Consider the following 18,975-nt stretch of genomic DNA (forward strand, 5'->3'; position numbering starts at 1 on the left):
CTTAGTCAGTTAGAATTCCCTTGAGATTTTTTTCTCTTGAGCTTTTCCATCAGCTCCTAATATTAGGCACAACAGAACCTGCCACGGGGTCCTCTGTGCCTTGTTTTTTGTGGCAAGCAATGATTAAACAAAGGTTTAAGGGGATTTACAAAGCCTTTAAGATACCTCTGAGATCTTCAATAGTTTCCCGTGTTGGCAGCTCCTAAAAATAAAAAGAAACACACAAATTTAGCATCGGCATTTATTAAATTCTGTTGGAAAAAGTATCAATGCAACAGCTATCTAATCAAAGGTTAATTACAACATTGGTAAGTTGCTTAACATCACTGAAATTTAGACAAGTACCTCGCACAAAATGCAAAGGGTGGGTGAGGGAGATGGTTATAGAACAATCATGCTCCAAACTGCATTATTGCAATTGTGTGTGATGTTTGGTGGGGGGGAATATCTAAGGTTTGGTTTTTTTTAAAAAAAAAACCAACACATTTTGTAGTGTTTAATCCAGATTTTTTTAATAATTAAGGAATAGAATGTGTTCATCTGTTCCTCTTTTCATTTTAGTACTTTGGAAACACATAGCTGGAAAAGTTTGGTCTCCAGTATTTGGTAACAATTTCTCAATGAAAAACTAGAGGACAGAGCACTAAATTATCATAGAATCACCTAGATTGCAAGGAAGCTTTGGAGGTCATTTAGTCCAAATCACCTCCACCACACACACACACTCAAAGCAGGTACAGTTAGAGCAAGTTGCTCAGGGCCATCTCCAGCACAGCTTTGAATATCTCCAAAGATGGAGATTTCACAAGGTCTCTGGACAACCTCTTCCAGTATTTGACCACCATCTTGGTAGAAAAAAAAAAAAACAAAAACCAACCACAAACAAAAACCCCACACCACCCCAAAAACCACACAAACTCCCTTTAAATCCAATTGTTCTAATTGTAGTTTTCCATGGCTGGAAGTTGCAGCCACTGTCTCTTACCCTGTCACTGGGCACCTCTGAGAAGAGTGTGCTCAACCTTCACTGTATCTTTCCATAGGAAGCTGAAGACAGCAGTAAGCTCTTCTTCTAGTCTTACAAAAGATCTTAGCCTGTCAAAGGCTAAAACATCCCATCTGCCTGTACTCATTCCTCATGCACATCATTCCTCAATCCCCTTGATGGCCTCTGCTGGATTCTCATCAGCAGGTCAATGTCTGTGGTAAATCACTGGGGAGCTCAAGACTAAACACAATACTCGAGAGGAACAGTTCAAGAGTCAAAATTCAACAGCCAAAGTGCATAACTGGAAAAAAGTTATTTGGAAAAATTAATGTTGTTCTCTTCTGGTTGACAGGCATCAAAACCAAGAGGAAATAACAATTATCTCCTAAAATTTCATGGTGGTATCCTGGCAGCAAGAACAAGAGATTAGGTTTGACAAGACCCAACCTACATATTTGGAAGCGGGAGACTCAGACAAGATCCTAAGAAGAAATGGATTTGCAGAATGGACAAATACCAGAATGCTGGGGACTAGGACAGAAACAAGGCAAAAAATATTTTACCTCAAAAAAAGAAAACTATTAACATCTGCGAATCATACGGATGCTACAAAAAGGTAAAAACACTCCAGGAAATGAGGAAATAGTTCTGATTCAGACCAGGATTTGAACAGTTTGCAGTAAATAGGAACACAGGGTGGGGTGGAGAGATATGAAGACAGAATGAAGTATCAAATAGCTACTTATTCAGAGATCACTAACCATCCTCTGCACTGACTGAGGCAGGAGTCCTGTAGAAAAAATAGCATGGGATCACATAATTAAAGATTTTATCACAGTATACATGAGGAGTAGCTTAAGATTACACAGACAGCATTCTTAGTTTTTGGATACTTAACTCTTCAACCTTCTCAAGGGTGTTTCCTTTTTTTTTTCCTTTAATAGCAACATCCAGATACATCCCCTTCATTGCTTCATACACTACTCATTTAGAAAGCATGACCAATGGCAGAGAATGCACATACATGTATTTTTAACCTCATGTAGACACCTCCTAAATTTTAACAATTTTTTTTTATGCTTTGTTTAAATACTCAAGAGATGTGTTGGGTTCATTTTTATAAGCATAAGTCTAGCTACACAAAATCAAGTTATTAATGCTGCAGGAGCAGATCCCTTCTGAGGCAATGAGAGGCTGCTCTGATTGCATTAGCCTCTCCCTTCTTTCAAAGCAACCACGAAAACTAGCTGCTCTTGGCAAGATTTACAAAGGCTATTTGGTATCCATAGAGCAGACAGACTCCTCCTAAGAAGTGCAGAATTACATATATCAGCTTCAGCTTTGCAAACTCAAACCTTTAGGACAAGGCTGACAGCAGTGGTATACCTAGGAGATCCACAAAATGACCCTTCCTCCTTCAGGGCAGACCTATACTTCAAGTGATCAGTACTTAGCAATGCAAAACTCTGTGCGGTAAGCTGTGTACTGCATGGAGTGAAGCCACTATTACCGAATACCACACACTCACCATTACTCCAGGTGAGTTCTCCGAGTGTAGATCCTGTACCCTTGAACTGTCATGAATTGTTTGGGTAGAGTCGTTTTGGTCGGTCTCACCGATGACACCATTATCCCTGGTGTTATTGCTGAAAAGGAAGCAAATGAAAAATAAGGCAATGCTTCTTGCCATGGAGGATCACAGTGAGTTTTGGGAAGAAGCTGAGGAATAATAACACAATAGGAAGAAGTAGCACAGCACTATGAAGTGACAGCACATTTTTCTCCTCCAGTGTTAAAAAGAACAGGGCTAAAAAAACTGTAACCCCTCTTTGTATCTCCTTCCTCTCCAAGACAACTTGTGAAAAATAAAGAAATAAAAATCCCTCGATACGAAACGATTCTGGTGTCTCAGGAAGTAGACCATTGCTATGAGAAATACAACATCTCTTCAAACTCCCTATGTGTATATAATGTCATTTAGCCTGCCTGACGCGCACACCAATTTATTGGCACAAAAGGCTGTTTGGGGCTTCTCGTTAGATATTATAACAGTGAAATGCTACTCTTTCCACAAATTTTCCTTTTTCTGTCCTTTTACTGTACCCTTGTGTACATACTGCTTATCTAACTGCCTGTTTATTTACGAACCTCCCAAACAACTATTTGGAATACAATACATAAGGTGTATTAGTATAATCATTAGACCACAAACTAAAGTTGTTCCTCTGGTTTCAGCCAAGACAAACATACACTCATTACTAATTTCATATGTTACAGGCAACTTGTTGATAATTTCCTTTGAGAATGCATTAAACTAGCCACTAACTCTTTCTACACACATTTTCTACTAGCTTTTCCATGGATATAAGCAAGTATTTTGGGACGTGACAGTGAAATGTCAAAAAGTGTGGGTTTGGGCTTTTTTTTGTTTGTGAGAATGTTTTTTTCCACCAAAAAACTTTTTTAAAAATCTCACAGCTGTATATAAGCTATAAAATTATTTACTTGGGGGTCTCAGTCACCTTTCCACAGTTTCTTTTGTAGTCACGTGGCTTCAGAAACTTGTTCAACCAACCTGCCAACTATCAGTGCCTATTTAAAAGCTTCTGTCATTCATCTCATCAAAACACTAAGATTTTTATTTTCTGATCAAGTACTAAATAATGGATTGTTGTGCCTAGGACCTCCTAGGAGGAATAGTTATGTGATTTAACATGCAAGTTTTAAGCGATTCTACTTCTACTTCTTAGCCAACAAAAAGGCAGGATAATGAAAGTTTGCATTCATTTCATTAGCCAGTGAACAGGAAAACACTAAGGTTCTGTTTAAATTTCAACCAGGCTAGCACAATTGATGAGCCTCCTGAATTACAGTATCAGATGTGTAAATAGGAAATAGCTTTGTGAGCTGGCAAGAGCTAGAGAGGAATAGAGCCTGAAAGGCATCGCCGAATCTAAAATAAAAGCCTGGTATGGTTAGTGACACATATATGAGGCATTTCTCAGAAGAGCCTCGATGCAGGCAGACCTTGACACTCCCAGCAACGTCACTGTCAGGAGCGTAGTACAGACCTGGATGTGTCAAGTCACAGAAGAGCAGTAGCACAAAGGTACACAAACAATTGTGATACTACTTAGCCTGCACAGAGCTAGCAGTAGCGACTGCAAATGCACTAAAAAAATACCCAAAGTAAATTCTTTTATACAGAGCTCTCTGTTGAAGCCTAAACGGTAGCTGTAACAAACTTACTAAGTTTGATATTTGCTTGGACATTTCTGTGCTGCTGTCACTATTGGATGCACCTCATTTCAGCATTTTTCACATCTGTCATAACACTTGGGAACACTGGAAGCCGCCTGCTAGCTTCAGTTGTTTGTATGACTCGAAAAACCAGCAAGAGATATTTCCATTTATTCTGAAGAGTTTGCAGTGGAATATTCTACACATACACGAATCTGGAAAGTCAGTACTAGTCTTTAGCCCAATACTATTTTTACTTTTTGTACCATCTCAACCTGGAAGCAGCCTTATTGACTTCATTTAAAGCAAAGACACAGTACTTGGCTTCTCAGTAGAGAAGCTACAAATCCCTACTAAATGCTGTGAGAAATAAGAGTGGTTGTAACTTTCTTCATAAACAGGACCACAGAAGCATCATAGGCAGTCACAATAAAACATAAGGGGGAAAAGCAACTTACACATCTAGGTTTGATCCTAGAGGGAAGTTACTGTAAGCACACAAAGGCAACATGAGCTCAGGCTTTCAAAGCAGTGATTTTAAAGCATTTTCTTTGCCAACGAGCACGTGCCACTTCCTCTCCTCTTCCCAAGAGGTAAGCACAGCTGGAAGACAACAGCATTTACAGCTTCCCTGGAAAACCTCTCCCAGGTCTTCTCCAGGATCTTTTAGCACCTCCCAGACAGATCCCTTCTTACTGCCTCAGTGGTGCCCAGCTGCTGCCCCACCCTCTGAACAGGGTGCTTCACCACAAGCACGCTGCAGCCACTGAAAATAAAAGCACTGAGCAGGTTTTTGAAAGTACCGCTCCTCACACAACTGTAGGGAGTTTGCCTACAGTCAACAGGCATTTCAGCTATGCGGGACCATGGTGCAAACTCATCCGTTTCACTGAATGTACCAGCAACGTGCAATGAAAACCTTACCTACGATTTGAGGGCTGAACTGTGTTTCCTTTTGTGACCTCTGTATCTTTACATTGCCTTCCATTTTTTCTTGAGATCTTTTGTTGAATTACTTCACCTTTATCAAACATTAGGTGCAGACGGTAACTGATGACCTTTATTACTGTGAAGAACACTGTCACCGAGCTGCAGTACACAAAAACTGTAACTGCATTTGCTGGAAAAGCCTACAGAAAGAAATAATAAAGACATAATCATAACAGTTTAATTTGAGAAGACGCTACTAACATTTTTAAAGTAATTTTCAACCTCTTTGTTCCTTATTGTCTATTATTTATACCACTACCAAGTTTTGCAACCATAAGAAGTAGTGCATCTTCATACAGTATACTTGAGTTCTGCTCACAAGTCTAAGGATTTGTTGAAATTTCAGAGCATTTTACAAGATTTATTCTTCTCTTGATTAGCTGTGGATATTATTTATTTCTTAACAAAATCAGTAAAATCTCACAATTGATAAACATTGTAAATCCCCTTAAAATACTGCATTCCCAGGATAATGCAGCTGCAGCCTTTCCTAAATAAAAATACAGGCACAAAATGAAACACTAGTTATCTACAAACAGGAAAGCACTTTTGAAAAATTCTGTCATCTTACTCTGCTTCTCAGTTAAGATTTAACAGTAAAACGCTGTAGTTTGATCTCCTTTTTCTAACACTTCACAACATGTTCCCAACTCTCTTTACCACTGAAGAATTTTAAATAATTGATCAGGATTAGTCAAAACAAATTAATAAAATGCATTTGGAGAGGCAGCCTCTGAATTTTTTTTCTAAAGTTCATAATTGTTAATTTGCAGCTGTCTCTGATCTGTTTGTTCACCTGTCATGAGCACCATATTTCTTAGTCATTAAAATTACAGTTTAACTACAGTCTATAAAGTTCTTTCACAGACATGACATACTATCAACATTTTTATATGTAAATACTTCCTTACAGTAAAGGGCAAATCATAGCAATGGACATTCACCGTTATAATTGAAGGGCCAAAGCCTTTATCATTATAGTCATGGAATGCCCTTATGTATTGTTATCACACAGTTGCAGTCCCACAATGAGTTTAAACTCTTCTCAGGTTTTTGTTTTTTAACAAAGCATTACTATATCCCCTGCACAATTTGTAGCAGGAAAAAAGAAAAAAAAAAAAAGATTATTTTCAATGCTCAGGATTTGCTAAAATCCTACTGAAGTTAATTTTTAAGTATGATCTTTACTTTGGGCCTAAATCTATCATTCTAAGTATCAACATTGCAGGTCAAGGAGCATTTGGATATAAGAGACTAGAAATCTTTTCAGATTCATAAATAAACCACACTGACCACACAGGTGAAGGGAACAAGGCACACTTCATCTCTAAAACAAGTCACTGCATTTATCTTGATGTTGAATTATTTCTGTGTTATTACAAGCGAGTTGCTATTCTGCTGCTGCTTTTGGCTTAGTGAGACTTCATATCTTCAAGATGTACATGTGAAAATTTTCAGGTAAATCCTTTTTATGACTATTCTGATTCATATACAAAGAATCTATTGCATAAAAGCAGAGAAGCTATTTAGAATGAAGAAACTACTAATGATCCCTCATAAGAAAGGCATTACCTTCTACAAGTTGAGGCTTAGTCTGTCAAGAGTACTTCATGGTACTATGTATATACCGAAACTAAGCATACCCTTCAGTTATTTAGCGAATTCAAGCCAGAAAGAGGATCAGTTTGCAAGGCCATACTCTCAAGGTATGAGTTTTGGTGGATAAGGTTGAAGAATTTGTATTTTATGACTAACATGTTTGCAAAACGCAAGTTAAAAATTGTTTGGTTTCATAAAGAACAATAGCCAATTATCTGTACTGATTTAAGAGAGACATTTGTTCACTTTCCAAGGAATCTCTTCAGCTATACACTAAAAAGCACAGGCCAACCGCTCATTATTAAATAACAGCTCAGAAAGAGCCACCAAAAAAGAACAACATCACTCTATAGGTGACATTCATAAAGCTTAATAAATATTACATGAATAATGTCAAGAGGACACAACAAAAATAGACTTCCAGTAGTGCAGCCTATGCATGCATACAGCATGCTACAAGAGAGAATCAAAGAAAGCTCCTAGATTTCCACATGGAAAAAGAGGACCAGTTTTAGCAAACGCTGAGCGCCACACGTCCTCCTCCCTGCCTTGTGACCAGACCTACCCGGAGCTGCGTGCCGAGCTGCCTCTGGTCTCCCTGCCCATCTGCCCGAGATGCACAGCGCTTCCCCCCCCACGTGCGTGCTCATGCACGCTCACAGTCCCAAGCCAGCCTAGGTATAATAATGCCAGCGCATCCTTAATATTCTGAAGCTGGGGGGAAGCAAAGTAGTACGAGGCAGTAGCTTGCTCCCTGCCCACATGAGGAACTAAGAGAAAGATGAAGCTGAGAATGGAAAGCCCTTGATTTTTCCGAATCAGGCCTCTTGCATAAGAGTACAAGTATCACATGACTGCAGTTGGTGTTCCCAGGTATGGATAGGTGAAAGCTATCAAATCTGCTTGAGCTAAGGAGGAATTAAGTTATAAACCACTGAGGAATTGTACTATAGATTCACTTTTGATGCACTATAGTTATAATTAGCCTGGTTTCCTCTGGAAACGAGGTTTTATAATCACACCACGTGGCTGTGCATTCATCATCTTTCTCCATCCCCTCAGCTAAATAACTTTTTAATTCTTTGGCTACTTTCAACTAACTTTGAGAGAATACACCCCATCGGGACAAGGTCACAGCAGCACACCTCCTGGGTTAACGAGAGGAATCCACACAGCTCTCTGACCCTTTGAAGGCCACCCCAGTCACAGGAAAAGCTGCAACTGAGCTGACATGTTAGAAGCTAGGGAAAAAAAAAAAATCCACAAATACAAATTCATTAGAAAGCAGGCTTTGCAACATCCCACAGGTTTCTGTGGAAGCTGTAGCTCTAGCTTTCTTTGCTCTTGCCCAAGTAAAAACTCTACCATAATGTACTTTTTGTTTTCCAGTAATTTCCATTGTTACACCCCACATCAGAACAGCACGGGGTCCCAAGGCAGAAATGCATGCTGGCGTGTTCCAAACATGGCCTGACTTACTACTGCAAATGCAACGGAGGTGACCTGCCCATTGAGGCAGAGCCTTGGCTTGGGGCTTCTGCCCGCCCAGAGACTGCTCCCAGAGGAACGGCCAAATTCTTCTTCACGTCTCTACTAATACTATTCAAGTAGCACAAAAGCAGAGGTGACTAAGGTATTTACTTCCTAATATTAAGGTGTGTAACCTTTGAACAGAACATCACACCTTGTCGATTGGACTGAATGATTAAAGTTGATTAGACTGGGATGTATCCCACCTGAGGCATCTAAAGACGGTGCTGCACCTGGGTCTCCCTGTCTTGGTGTGCTCCAGAACACAAATGTGGAAACTACCAAATAAATATGCAGTCAGCCACCACCATCAGGCTTGCAGAGGTGTGAGTGGGAAATATAATATTGGAGGCAAAGATAAATATTTTGATGTTAATTTAGCTGAATTAATAACTAAGAGATGCCCATCACGCAGTATAAAACATGGAAAAACAGGTAGCAAATAAAATGCCGGACGTGTACATTCAGTTGCAAGCGTGCATCCTACCACACAATACATACAGTAAATATAGAGTAGCTTACCTCTCTTTTGTGGATGTATACACATATCCTTACTTTTACAGAGAAATAAAAAGTGGAGTAAAACGTGGCTAATGGGACCGGAAGCAGCTGACACACTGCAAGTTTTATTACAGTTTACCTCTGAGTAATTTATGTGCCCACACCCTTATACTGCCATGTTGTACTTCTCCTATCACAGCATGATTTGAAGATCTAATACACAAAAAGTAATAACTCTCTAAGTTCAAGGGTTCCTGTCCAACAAAAGGCAGAAGAAACACTCACTAAGCCATTCTGGGGACTCACTGAAACATGGATGCACATTCTGTTGTGGATTGTAAAATAAACTACAGTACAAGCATTTCTAAAGTTTTATATCTCTGTCACTGGGGCTGAATTCAGCCCAGTGGCTTTGTATAACAATTACCACTATTTTCATGCACAAAACACCTGGGAACCCTAGACTGTTTGGTGGAATAAAACAACTTTAATCCTTAATCTATTCCGGAAGCTGACATGCCAACATTAGAAGAGATCTTATTACAAATTTGGAAGTTGATTTTAACAGCAATGATGCTCCAAATAATATCCAATGTACATTTTTAATTGCATATTTACTACTACAAAGGATAAATGAGAAAGAAAAGGAAAAGACGGAACTACAGATCTGCATTTTCAGGGGTGGGGAAGCTAATAACAGAGCCATTAGTACCAAAGCAAGCTACGCTGACAAAGCTAGAGAATGAAATCCTCGATCCACGTGACAGAAACAACTTGACAGTATAAGCTTCCCAATGCTACAGTCAGCACATCTCTGCTGAGCCAGTGTGAAAAATCTGGATGATTTTTGCCAGTGTGAAGAAAGCTGGATGAGTTTTGCCATTTCATTCAAATCAAACTGTTTCAGAGCAACTTGCTGCCTTTGACAAAAGTGTGGTGAAGATTCTCCCAGCAAAAGAAAATTTTAAAAAGTAGTACTCTGATTTGTTTTGACTTTGCCATTTCAAGAAGTGTCAGTGACTGCTTTAGCTGAGTCCAAAACTATTGGTGTCAAGTGTGTAACATAAATATCACCCCAAATATTACTGAATATAATATTATAAATAAAATTCATCAAAGAAAACCTTTAGTTAAAAAGCAGGTTCAAGTTTCTAAGTGGCAAGAATCTCTCTCTTGCACAAAGTTTACAAAGCCCAACCACTTAAAAGCAAGAAAACAAATACTTAAGGATATCATTACTCTCAAGCAGCCAGTATAATAAATGCATTATTCTTATCAAGGATAAAGAATTCCCATAGCAATACATTAGCTCAAGAACATAAGTCCTGCATTTAACCAGATGATTCATCAGAAAGTCAGCCAGTCTGCAGAAAAAACAAGTCCATCTAGATAGACAAAGATGAAACCTGAGAGAGTTCAGTAGGGAAGTTAGGTTTTCTCCTCTTCATAATAAATAATGTCTTTTTTTATCTTAGCTCTGACCTACAATCTTTGTATCTAGTGGTCTTTTGTGTAACTCTGCATGCCTTCTTCCATGCTATTAGTTCAGAAGTTTCCCACAAGGAAATACACGTTCTTTCAGATATATGTTTAGAACTTACATCAAGTGGAAAAAAGTTAACTTTAACCTTTTTTCTTCTTTTTAATCACACATACCACTTTGACAGTCAATCCTACAATGTAAGACTCTTGCTGGTTTGCATAGGAAATAGACCCTATCTCTCAGAAGAAAGCATATTGTTACCTTGGTTCATTAACTCCATGAGCCACACTTAGAGGAATTCACTGCAATCCATACAAGAAGATACAGTATACCAACTGATTTTTAAAAATACATGATTTTGTTTTCACCAGGATTGCAGAGAGATTCGTGAATGGGCTTTGCTTTGGAAAAATCAGGCCAGTATCTGACCATGTAGGGTGAAGAAACCTATCTAGAAATTTTATCCAACAACAAAAAAAATTCTACAGAACTTAGTTAAGAATTTAGTTGAGTCACTGTGAGAACCAAAGGGATGGAAATGGTTTCCAATGAAAGCAATATTAAGTTACAGTCACTGAAGAGCCAAGGAATAGATGCAATGATCCAGCAAACTATACTTTTAAGCTTTTCTCATACAGTACGAAAACACACAAAAATAAACCAAAAGTTTCATGTTTTCAAAGAAAATAATTTTAAAGTCTGGCAAACAAATTCAAATTACTAAAATTATTTGCCATGTTTAAATTTCTGCACAAATGGAGCCGCCTGTCACAAAAAGCCATGTGACTCACCAATGACATTCAGCAAGGCATATTAATTACGTGATATTTGGATTTTTCCATTTATTTACCCTTCTCAGCAGGTAAGACTAGAGTAGACTTGGGGGGAAAAAGAAAAAAAAAAATCTCTAAAAGAGATGTCGTGAACACGCATCCCCAGGTCACTCAGCATTTGCAGAGGCCAGCACTGCACCCCTACCCGACGCCTTCGGCAGGGCTGAGAGGGCCGGCCTCAGACTAACGCGCCCGGCGTACTTACCCTGTTAACCTTTAGACACAAAATCTTCATGCAACCCCTCAATATGCCTTTTTTTTTTTTTTTAACACCCCCCCTCCCCACCGGTCAGTTTATTCTCCGGTGCCCTCACGCCCTTGCCGCTGCTGCCTCCAGGCTGGGGTCCGCGGCGGCGGCCCCCCCCGTCCCCGCTCAGCCCCGCCGCCCCCCTCCGCGCCCCGAGCCGGGTCTCACCAGGTGCAGGGCCATGGGCAGCGTCAGCAGGAAGAGCCACAGATAGAGGTGGCAGCTGTTGGTGAAGGCGCCCTGCTCCGGGTCGTGGTACCAGCCCCCGGTCAGCGCCGCCCACACGCCCTGCCCCACCAGCCGCGCCGCCGGCGACACCATGGCCGCCCCTCGCCGCCACCGCCGCCGCCCCTCAGCCGCCCGCCGCCGCCGCCGCCATGCCGGGCGCCCGCGGATTCTCCCATGGTGCCCCGCGACGCCGAGCATCCCGTCCGCCCCACCCCGAGCGCCGCCGCCGGGAGGGCGCCGCCACGGGCCGGGCCGGGCCGCCTCTCCCCCCTCCCCGGGCACAGCGCCCCACTCGTCCCCGGTGCGGGGGGCGCTGCCCCACTGCCGGGCCGGGAGGCCTCGCTCAGCTGTTGGTAGCGGACGGCGGCGCAAGGAGGCCGCAGGGCGGAGAGGGGCCGGGCCGAGCCGAGCGAGGCGGGTGTGGGGAGGGCAGTTTTGGCGCGGAGGCGTCCGTCACCGCGGCGTACCGCCCGGGGTGGCCGCGAGGGTGGTTCACAGGTGCAAGAAATGCGCTGCAAAGGGGCAGCACTGGCGTCAGCCAGCTGGGCTGCTCCCCTCATCGGTCACACCCCCCACCGCCTTGTTTTCATCGCCGGTGCGTAATTTCGCCTGATACATCACGAGTTTCTGAGCTTTGAGCTGTGCCCAACTTTAGCGTTGACCTTTTTGTGTTGTTTTGAGCTGCGTTTTGGGCGGGCAGGTGGGGAAATCCTGTAAAAAACATTCCGTTTCTTTCAGGAATGCAATTAGGCTAAACCGATCTGCCTTGCGTTAAAGAATTTCATGGCAGCTGACTTCAAATTAGCAGAGTCAAGAGGTGTGTGAGGGATGGGGAGGCATAGGTGTGCCAGGTAGGGGGTAGTGGAGCTGAAATGGAGGATGGTGCCAAGCAGACACTTGAGCAGGGGAGGCCAAAGGCAGCAAAGGATGGGGCGTAAGGACGCGGGCATGTCCCTATGGAATACCCCTGAAAGAAGGGGTGTAAAGGCTGGGCTGTGACCATACACAGCACTCCCTTTCTCTCACCCTCTGCCATCAGAAAGCAGCTGTGAACTTCAAATTGCATATCTCTGATTTTTCCATGCGTCTAGACTCTTACTGCAGTCAGTTTTGTGAAGGATGTGTGTATGAAATGGAGGCAGCCAAGCAGCTTGCATGTTTCTTGACCAAATTTACCCTACTTTCATTGTTCCTGATAGAGTTTCATGGATTAAACATGCTGTTCTGGTGTGCCTCGTGTGGATTTTTAGGCAAAGGTGAAAGACCAAAGGTTCTGTTATACAACGGTATTTGTGAGCTAATGCACCACATCTTAGCTCGCTTCCTGATGATGCAGGCAATGTGGCCACGCTGGATGCTTGTGTTGGCTTGATGGGAGGGATGACACAGCAGTACGAAGAAGCGGCTGGGAGCAGGGGAGGAATGGCAGCGCTTCCTTCAGCGGCGCTGGCACCCTCCGACGTCTGTGGATTTGTAGCCATGGGGCTTGAGTACTTGCTTGGTGTGTCCCAGGTAAGCGGCGAAGTCTCCTGATCTGCGTGAAGGAGGCACGGTCCCAGCAGCGCCTTGTGTGCTACTCCTGCGTACACATCTTACCTAAACCTCTCCCTCGGTGAGTGGAATTATTTTACCTTTTTTTTTTTTTACCCTCTGCAGGTTCTTTTCAAAGATGACAAAGTTTGTTAACGCAAATGTAATGATTGAATCAAGTGCAATAGCTGGCTATGAATAATACTTTTGATGTGTGATCATTAAAAATGTTAATTTTTCAGAAACTACTGAACTTGTTTTCCATATGCACACTGGCAAATAAGAACACTGACATGCACAGCTCCAAAAAAGAGAGGTGGATAAGCAAAGGTGGAAATGAAAAACATCTTCAAAACCTCCTCTCTCCTGTTTTTTGAGACTTCTAACTCACGTAGGTGATTATTTGGAGGCCCCAGGTGGTGTTGGGTACTACTAGGGTGACTTGTCTGCCCATCACTCAAATCTTTCAACTCTTCCTCATCTTTGGATAGTATCGACACTAATCATTTGTTGGTATGATGGTACTTTCAGGAATGAAGGATTCCTGTAATTTCCAGCTCAGGATAGGTGTTCTGGACACAATGTAGATGAACAGCACTATATCCACAGTTGCAGGAGTGCCAAAGATGAAAAATGCGACCACTTTTCTCTCGAGACAAGCCAAGGACAGACCGAGCCGAAAGCTTTGCCTGCTGTATGCCGTTCTTCTCAACGGTAGCTCCACTAGGTGGTGGTGCTGCCATCAGAAAATTTACAGGCGCTTCACAGTCTTCTCTGCAACATTATTTCCATTGTTAGAACTCCTAGGAACAGCAATTATATACCGAGATCCTAGAGCGCTGAGTGCTGCAGAAACACTGAACAAAGAATAACATGAGTGTAGCAATTGCCAGTGGATAATGGTACTTCAGAGAACAATTTTTTTGAATAATAGCTTTAAATAAATATTTAAACTTTTCACTGCAGTGCAACCAATACCTTGTCTGACCCAAAACATTCCACACTTAATTAGTTCCTGCAGATTCCTTTAGATAACAGATAAAGTTCAAGGTGGAATTTGTGTGGCAGAATGCTTGTATTACAACATACTTTATGGCTTTTATAATAAAGCAAATACGCAGATAAGGAAAAGGCTAGTAATTATCTCTCTGAATAGCTGCAAGGCATTCTCTTATATTAAAGGAAATGGGAAAAGAGTCGATAGACATGCTGGTTCTGCATTCTTTCTTTTTGGTTAACAGGGTTCAGTAAGTCACTTTCTACACAATTTTATTTTTGCCTTGTGTGTACAATTATAGACACAGTTTAGACTGTGGGATAAACAAGAATTTATGACTTTTAGATACTGTAATTTTAAATTTTTTTAATTGTTGTCTTTATGTTGGAAGCTTAGTCCTGTGATATCCAGTTGCAAATTTTGTGTTTATGTAGGGACGTACAGCGCTCAGGATGTGGGGTTTTGTGCGAGAAGTTGGGAGGCATTCATCACGCCAAGGTTATTCTACCTGGCAGTGCGGTTTGACACCTTTCCCAAGCCTTCTCTATCCACCTCAGGGCTTCTGCTGGCAGCGACCGTGTCCAGAACCACAGGTGCCACAGCACAAAGCGATCAACTCCGAGGACAGAAGGCATCTCATTCTTCTTTGAACCACGCTTCCCACAGCGTTGAGGAGAAGAGAGTATGTCCCCAGCCCACACACATCCCTCTTCACTTCCAACAAAACCACTACTGTCGTTTAGAAAGTGATACGATTTTTCCACCTAAAACCAGGAAAATCTTTATCCAGAAATAGCACGTGCACAGCATTTGCTATTTCCAGGCAACCTCCCAACGAAAGGATTTGTGTGATCGTGTCACACGGAGCCGGGACCCTGAGAGTCCGTGCGCAGATGGGGCAGAAGGCACGGGAGAGCTGACGAGCGGTGAGGTGGGTGAAAGAGGAAAGGCGAACTCAGGGAGCTCGGTTTCGTCAGAGACTGCTTGCGTTTTATTCAAGTAACGCCCCAAAACCGCACAAGGAAGGAGAGGGGAAGCTGCCGGCGGAGGCACAAACCCTCGGCCTGCTCTGCCGCCCCCCGAGGAGCAAGGCAGGTCGGGGCGAGCGCCTGAGGGCGGCCTGCACTGAGACGCCGCTGCCACCTCACGGAGCGCCGCGGCCCGCCCGGGGGCCCACGGGCTCCTCCCTGACACTCTCCCCAGTTCCGCGCGGGGCCTGACCGGGCCCCTTCAGCGCGCAGCGGGGTGGGCCCGGGGGTGCCGTTACACCGCCTCCTCCCCTGGCCGGGCGGGACCGTTGCGAGCGCCTCAGCCGCGCCCCGCCCCCGCGGCGGCGGAGCCTGCCAGTCTGCGCGCGTGGGCGGGCGGGCGCGTAGGCAGGTAGGTGCCCGCGCCCGCCGGCCCCCGCCGCCAGCGCTCGGCCCCACGTGACGGCCGGCGGCCAATCCCCGGGGGCAGGGCGCGGAGGCGGGAGGGAGGTCGCGGGGCACCGCCACTCCCTTCTCCGCCTTCCCCGCGCGCGCTTGCGCCCTACCTGCCGGAGCCCGGCGGCGGCGACCGGGCCGGGCGGGCCACGCCACGCCCATTCCCCGGGCCCCGCCCCTTCCCCCTGCTCGGCGCCCCCGCCCCTCCCCCTCCCGCGGCTCCCGCTCGGCGGCGGCGGCGGCAGCGGCAGGTGAGGATGCGGCTGGGCGGGCGCCCCCGCGTCGGCGGCGCTGGCGGCCGCCGGGGCTGAGGTCGCTGCCATGGCTCTGCCGGGCGCCGGGGCGGCGGCCGCCGGCGGGAGCGCGTGCCCGCTGTGGACGGCGCTGTACGACTACGAGGCGAGCGGCGAGGACGAGCTGAGCCTGCGGCGGGGGGACGTGGTGGAGGTGCTGTCGCAGGACGCGGCCGTGTCCGGCGACGACGGCTGGTGGGCGGGGAAGATCCGCCACCGTCTCGGCATCTTCCCCGCCAACTACGTGACCTGCCAGCCCCACGGCGGGGCGGCGGGAGGTGGTGGCGGGCGGGGGGACCCCGCGGGGAGCCTGACGGAAATCGACTTCCAGCACCTGGAGCTGCAGGAGATCATCGGCGTGGGGGGCTTTGGGAAGGTGTACCGGGCCACCTGGCGGGGCCGCGAGGTGGCCGTGAAGGCGGCGCGGCAGGACCCCGACGAGGACATCACGGCCACGGCGGAGAGCGTGCGGCAGGAGGCCAAGCTCTTCTCCATGCTGAGACACCCCAACATCATCGCCCTGCTCGGGGTCTGCCTGCGGGAGCCCAACCTCTGCCTCGTCATGGAGTTCGCCCGCGGCGGATCCCTCAACAGGGCCCTGGCCGCTGCCGCCGCCCCCGGGGCCGGGGCCGCCCGCGGGGGCCGCCGCATCCCCCCGCACATCCTGGTGAACTGGGCGGTGCAGATCGCCCGCGGTATGCTCTACCTGCACGAAGAGGCCATCGTCCCCATCCTGCACCGAGACCTCAAGTCGAGCAACAGTGAGTCCCGACCGTGGGGGTTGGGGGGTGAGGAGGGGCCTTCGGGCCGGCGGGGGCAGCGGTGAGGGGCTCCCTGTCCCTCTGCCGCGGCCGGGCTGCAGCTCTGCGCCGGCGCCCGCCTCAGGCTGCCCGGCGAGGGGCTGTTTGGGCCCGGCGGGGTCCGGGCGTGGCGGCGGTGGCCGTTGTCGTGGCCGCGGCGAGGTGGCGGCCCGGCGGCGGGTGGCTCGCTCAAGAAACGGGCGGCTAGGCCTGGACCGGCACGGTCCGGGAGTCCTGTTTCACCGGGAGATGGGTGTCGCAACTTGGGCGGCTTGGGCACCCTCTGCCAGAAGCTTGGGCCGGCGGCAGGTTAGTTGCCGTGGCTGTGAGCTGGTTACGGAGTCGTTGTGGAAAGGTGGAGTGAAGGCGGTTTACCTGCAACGCACCCGGAGCAAAGTCCTGACCTTTCGGACGAGAGCTCACTTAAAAATGAAGCATGATAAAAACTTGCGCGCAGCCACGATTGCAAATCCACAAGACTTCTTTTACTCTGAGGCATTGTGTAATCCTAGCTTTTAAAAGTTACACTAAACCAAGTGCCTTGTAAAGGAAAAGTTTAATTAAGGGTATCACTTCTGTTTCACTGCCAAACAATCATACGTGTTTCTGTTTTCACTGCATGCGTTTAGCATTGCTAAAATTTACCCGCTTAAGGAACATTGAGACAGAAAAGACGGTAACTTAAAAACAGTAGAAACTCTTGTGCAGTTGTCAGATTTGCTTTCAGCCGTTGGCATGGAGAAAAGCATCTGAAAGAGCGAGGGAGTTGCTCGATTCGTGCTTAATGGATCCTTGGTCCATCTGTTGATACAAGAGCATCAAAGATTTTGGCAGTTGTGGTGTTGGAAGGCTGGCTTACTAGAATAGAGGTGTTTATGACTTGTCTTTATAGTTGTGTTCTGAATTAGTGACCTGAAAGTGAAAATCTATGTGCTTCCATAAATGTCTGAAGCCATCTAGACTTTCTTTCCTTCTTGTTTGCATGTGCCAAATGTGCAGCAATATGCTACTCTTTCTTTCCAGTTAGGAGTCCTTAAGTAGTCCAGTAGAAATAAAAAAAGCTTCATTCAAGTTTGAAACACTTTGTTTAAAAGGCCTTTGCAGCATGTCTTGAAGGTCATCATGCATGGGTTGTTAAGACAAGGCTCAGTCATGGGACTGTTCCTGAGAATACTTTCACTATTTGATAAAGAAAGGACATAGCTCAGCTATGTTTGTGATTCTGTTTGTAGCACAAGATGATGAACTCTTGGAACGTACCTTTAGCGTCATGGCCAGCACCTTAATTTCTAGTAAGTTGTCTGTACGCAGCTTGCGGCCTCCTAGTTTGCTGCTCTGTTCAGAGCTAGCTGCTGTACCTTGAGTGTTTAGTAGCTTTCCTTAGACAAATTGGGCTGCTGCACACTAGCCTCCTAACGTGACAGTGGCAAATACCGTATCTGAAATGAATTCATAACCCTGTGGTTTAGCATAGCACCTAGAGCTGAGTTGGTGGCTGCTGTGAACTGATTCCCATCATCATCTCTGTGTATGTGAATAATGGCAGAACATTTTAGAAATATGCTTTTGGTTATAACCTCAGCGTATGTGCCTGTTCACTGCTTTTGTTATTAACTCCTGTTGCACATACGCTTAACTTTAGCCACTTGATTTTCTCACCTATATTTCTTAATCTTAGTGAACCTTGAAGACAGTATTGAATATGCTAAATAGAATTATGTCTCTTGATCATCCAACTAAAGGATAACATTGGAAGACAATGGTGTGCTAGTGGTACAATATGCTGCAGAAGTTAAGTTCGACAATGTGAATTTAGAATGACTGCAAGTCATGACAGTATCCCCTGTTCTGTTAACTCATCCATTCATCGAAGATTTCACTTCATTCTTTTACTATAGTCTTTTCCAGTCTTCCACAGTGGGAGTGGAAAGCTGCCAGGGTTGACTGATTGACTTGCTTAGTGTGGATAGTAACAGTTCAGCAGTGGCTCTAGCTGCAGACAGGGTCCCATTCCTCATCTGCTCATCACTGCTTTCCATGGACTGCTAATGGTGGTGGTTCAGTGCTCTCCATTAAGCAGCTCTAGGTAGTATACAAATGTGTATCGGATTTGTGCTAGCTTAGTTATTTTAGTTAAGGAGGAATTTTTCTTCTTTGGACAACAAAGTAGAAAAATGACTATCCTTCACATGGCATAGTAAGGAATGTTCCACAAACTGTTTTCCTAGCAAATAGGCAGGAACTCATTTTTGCACCCAGGGGAAGGGAGCCCCTTCCACCAGTATATTTGAT

The 18,975-nt window shown here is 45.3% G+C and overlaps 2 protein-coding genes across 3 annotated transcripts in view; one reads left to right on the forward strand and one right to left on the reverse strand.

Annotated features, from left to right (window-relative positions):
* PCNX2 (pecanex 2) overlaps positions 1–12,141 on the reverse strand; it is a 154,290-nt gene extending 142,149 nt beyond the window's left edge. The window contains exons 1-4 of the mRNA XM_075748702.1: positions 11,580–12,141; positions 5,153–5,358; positions 2,517–2,634; positions 166–202 (exon numbers count right to left, since the gene is read on the reverse strand). Coding sequence (XP_075604817.1) covers positions 166–202; positions 2,517–2,634; positions 5,153–5,358; positions 11,580–11,837 — 619 coding nt within the window. The 5' untranslated portion in view covers positions 11,838–12,141. The remainder of the gene's footprint in view (positions 1–165; positions 203–2,516; positions 2,635–5,152; positions 5,359–11,579) is intronic.
* Positions 12,142–15,689: 3,548 nt separating this feature from the next.
* The window catches only part of MAP3K21 (mitogen-activated protein kinase kinase kinase 21), a 40,441-nt gene continuing 37,155 nt past the window's right edge, over positions 15,690–18,975 (forward strand). For both annotated transcript variants that reach the window (XM_075748688.1, XM_075748689.1), the window contains exon 1: positions 15,690–16,644. In XM_075748688.1, the coding sequence (XP_075604803.1) occupies positions 15,912–16,644 (733 nt within the window). In that variant the 5' untranslated portion in view covers positions 15,690–15,911. The remainder of the gene's footprint in view (positions 16,645–18,975) is intronic.

The sequence above is a fragment of the Balearica regulorum genome, chromosome 3, assembly GCF_011004875.1.
Source record: "Balearica regulorum gibbericeps isolate bBalReg1 chromosome 3, bBalReg1.pri, whole genome shotgun sequence".
Classification (NCBI taxonomy): Eukaryota; Metazoa; Chordata; class Aves; order Gruiformes; family Gruidae; genus Balearica; species Balearica regulorum.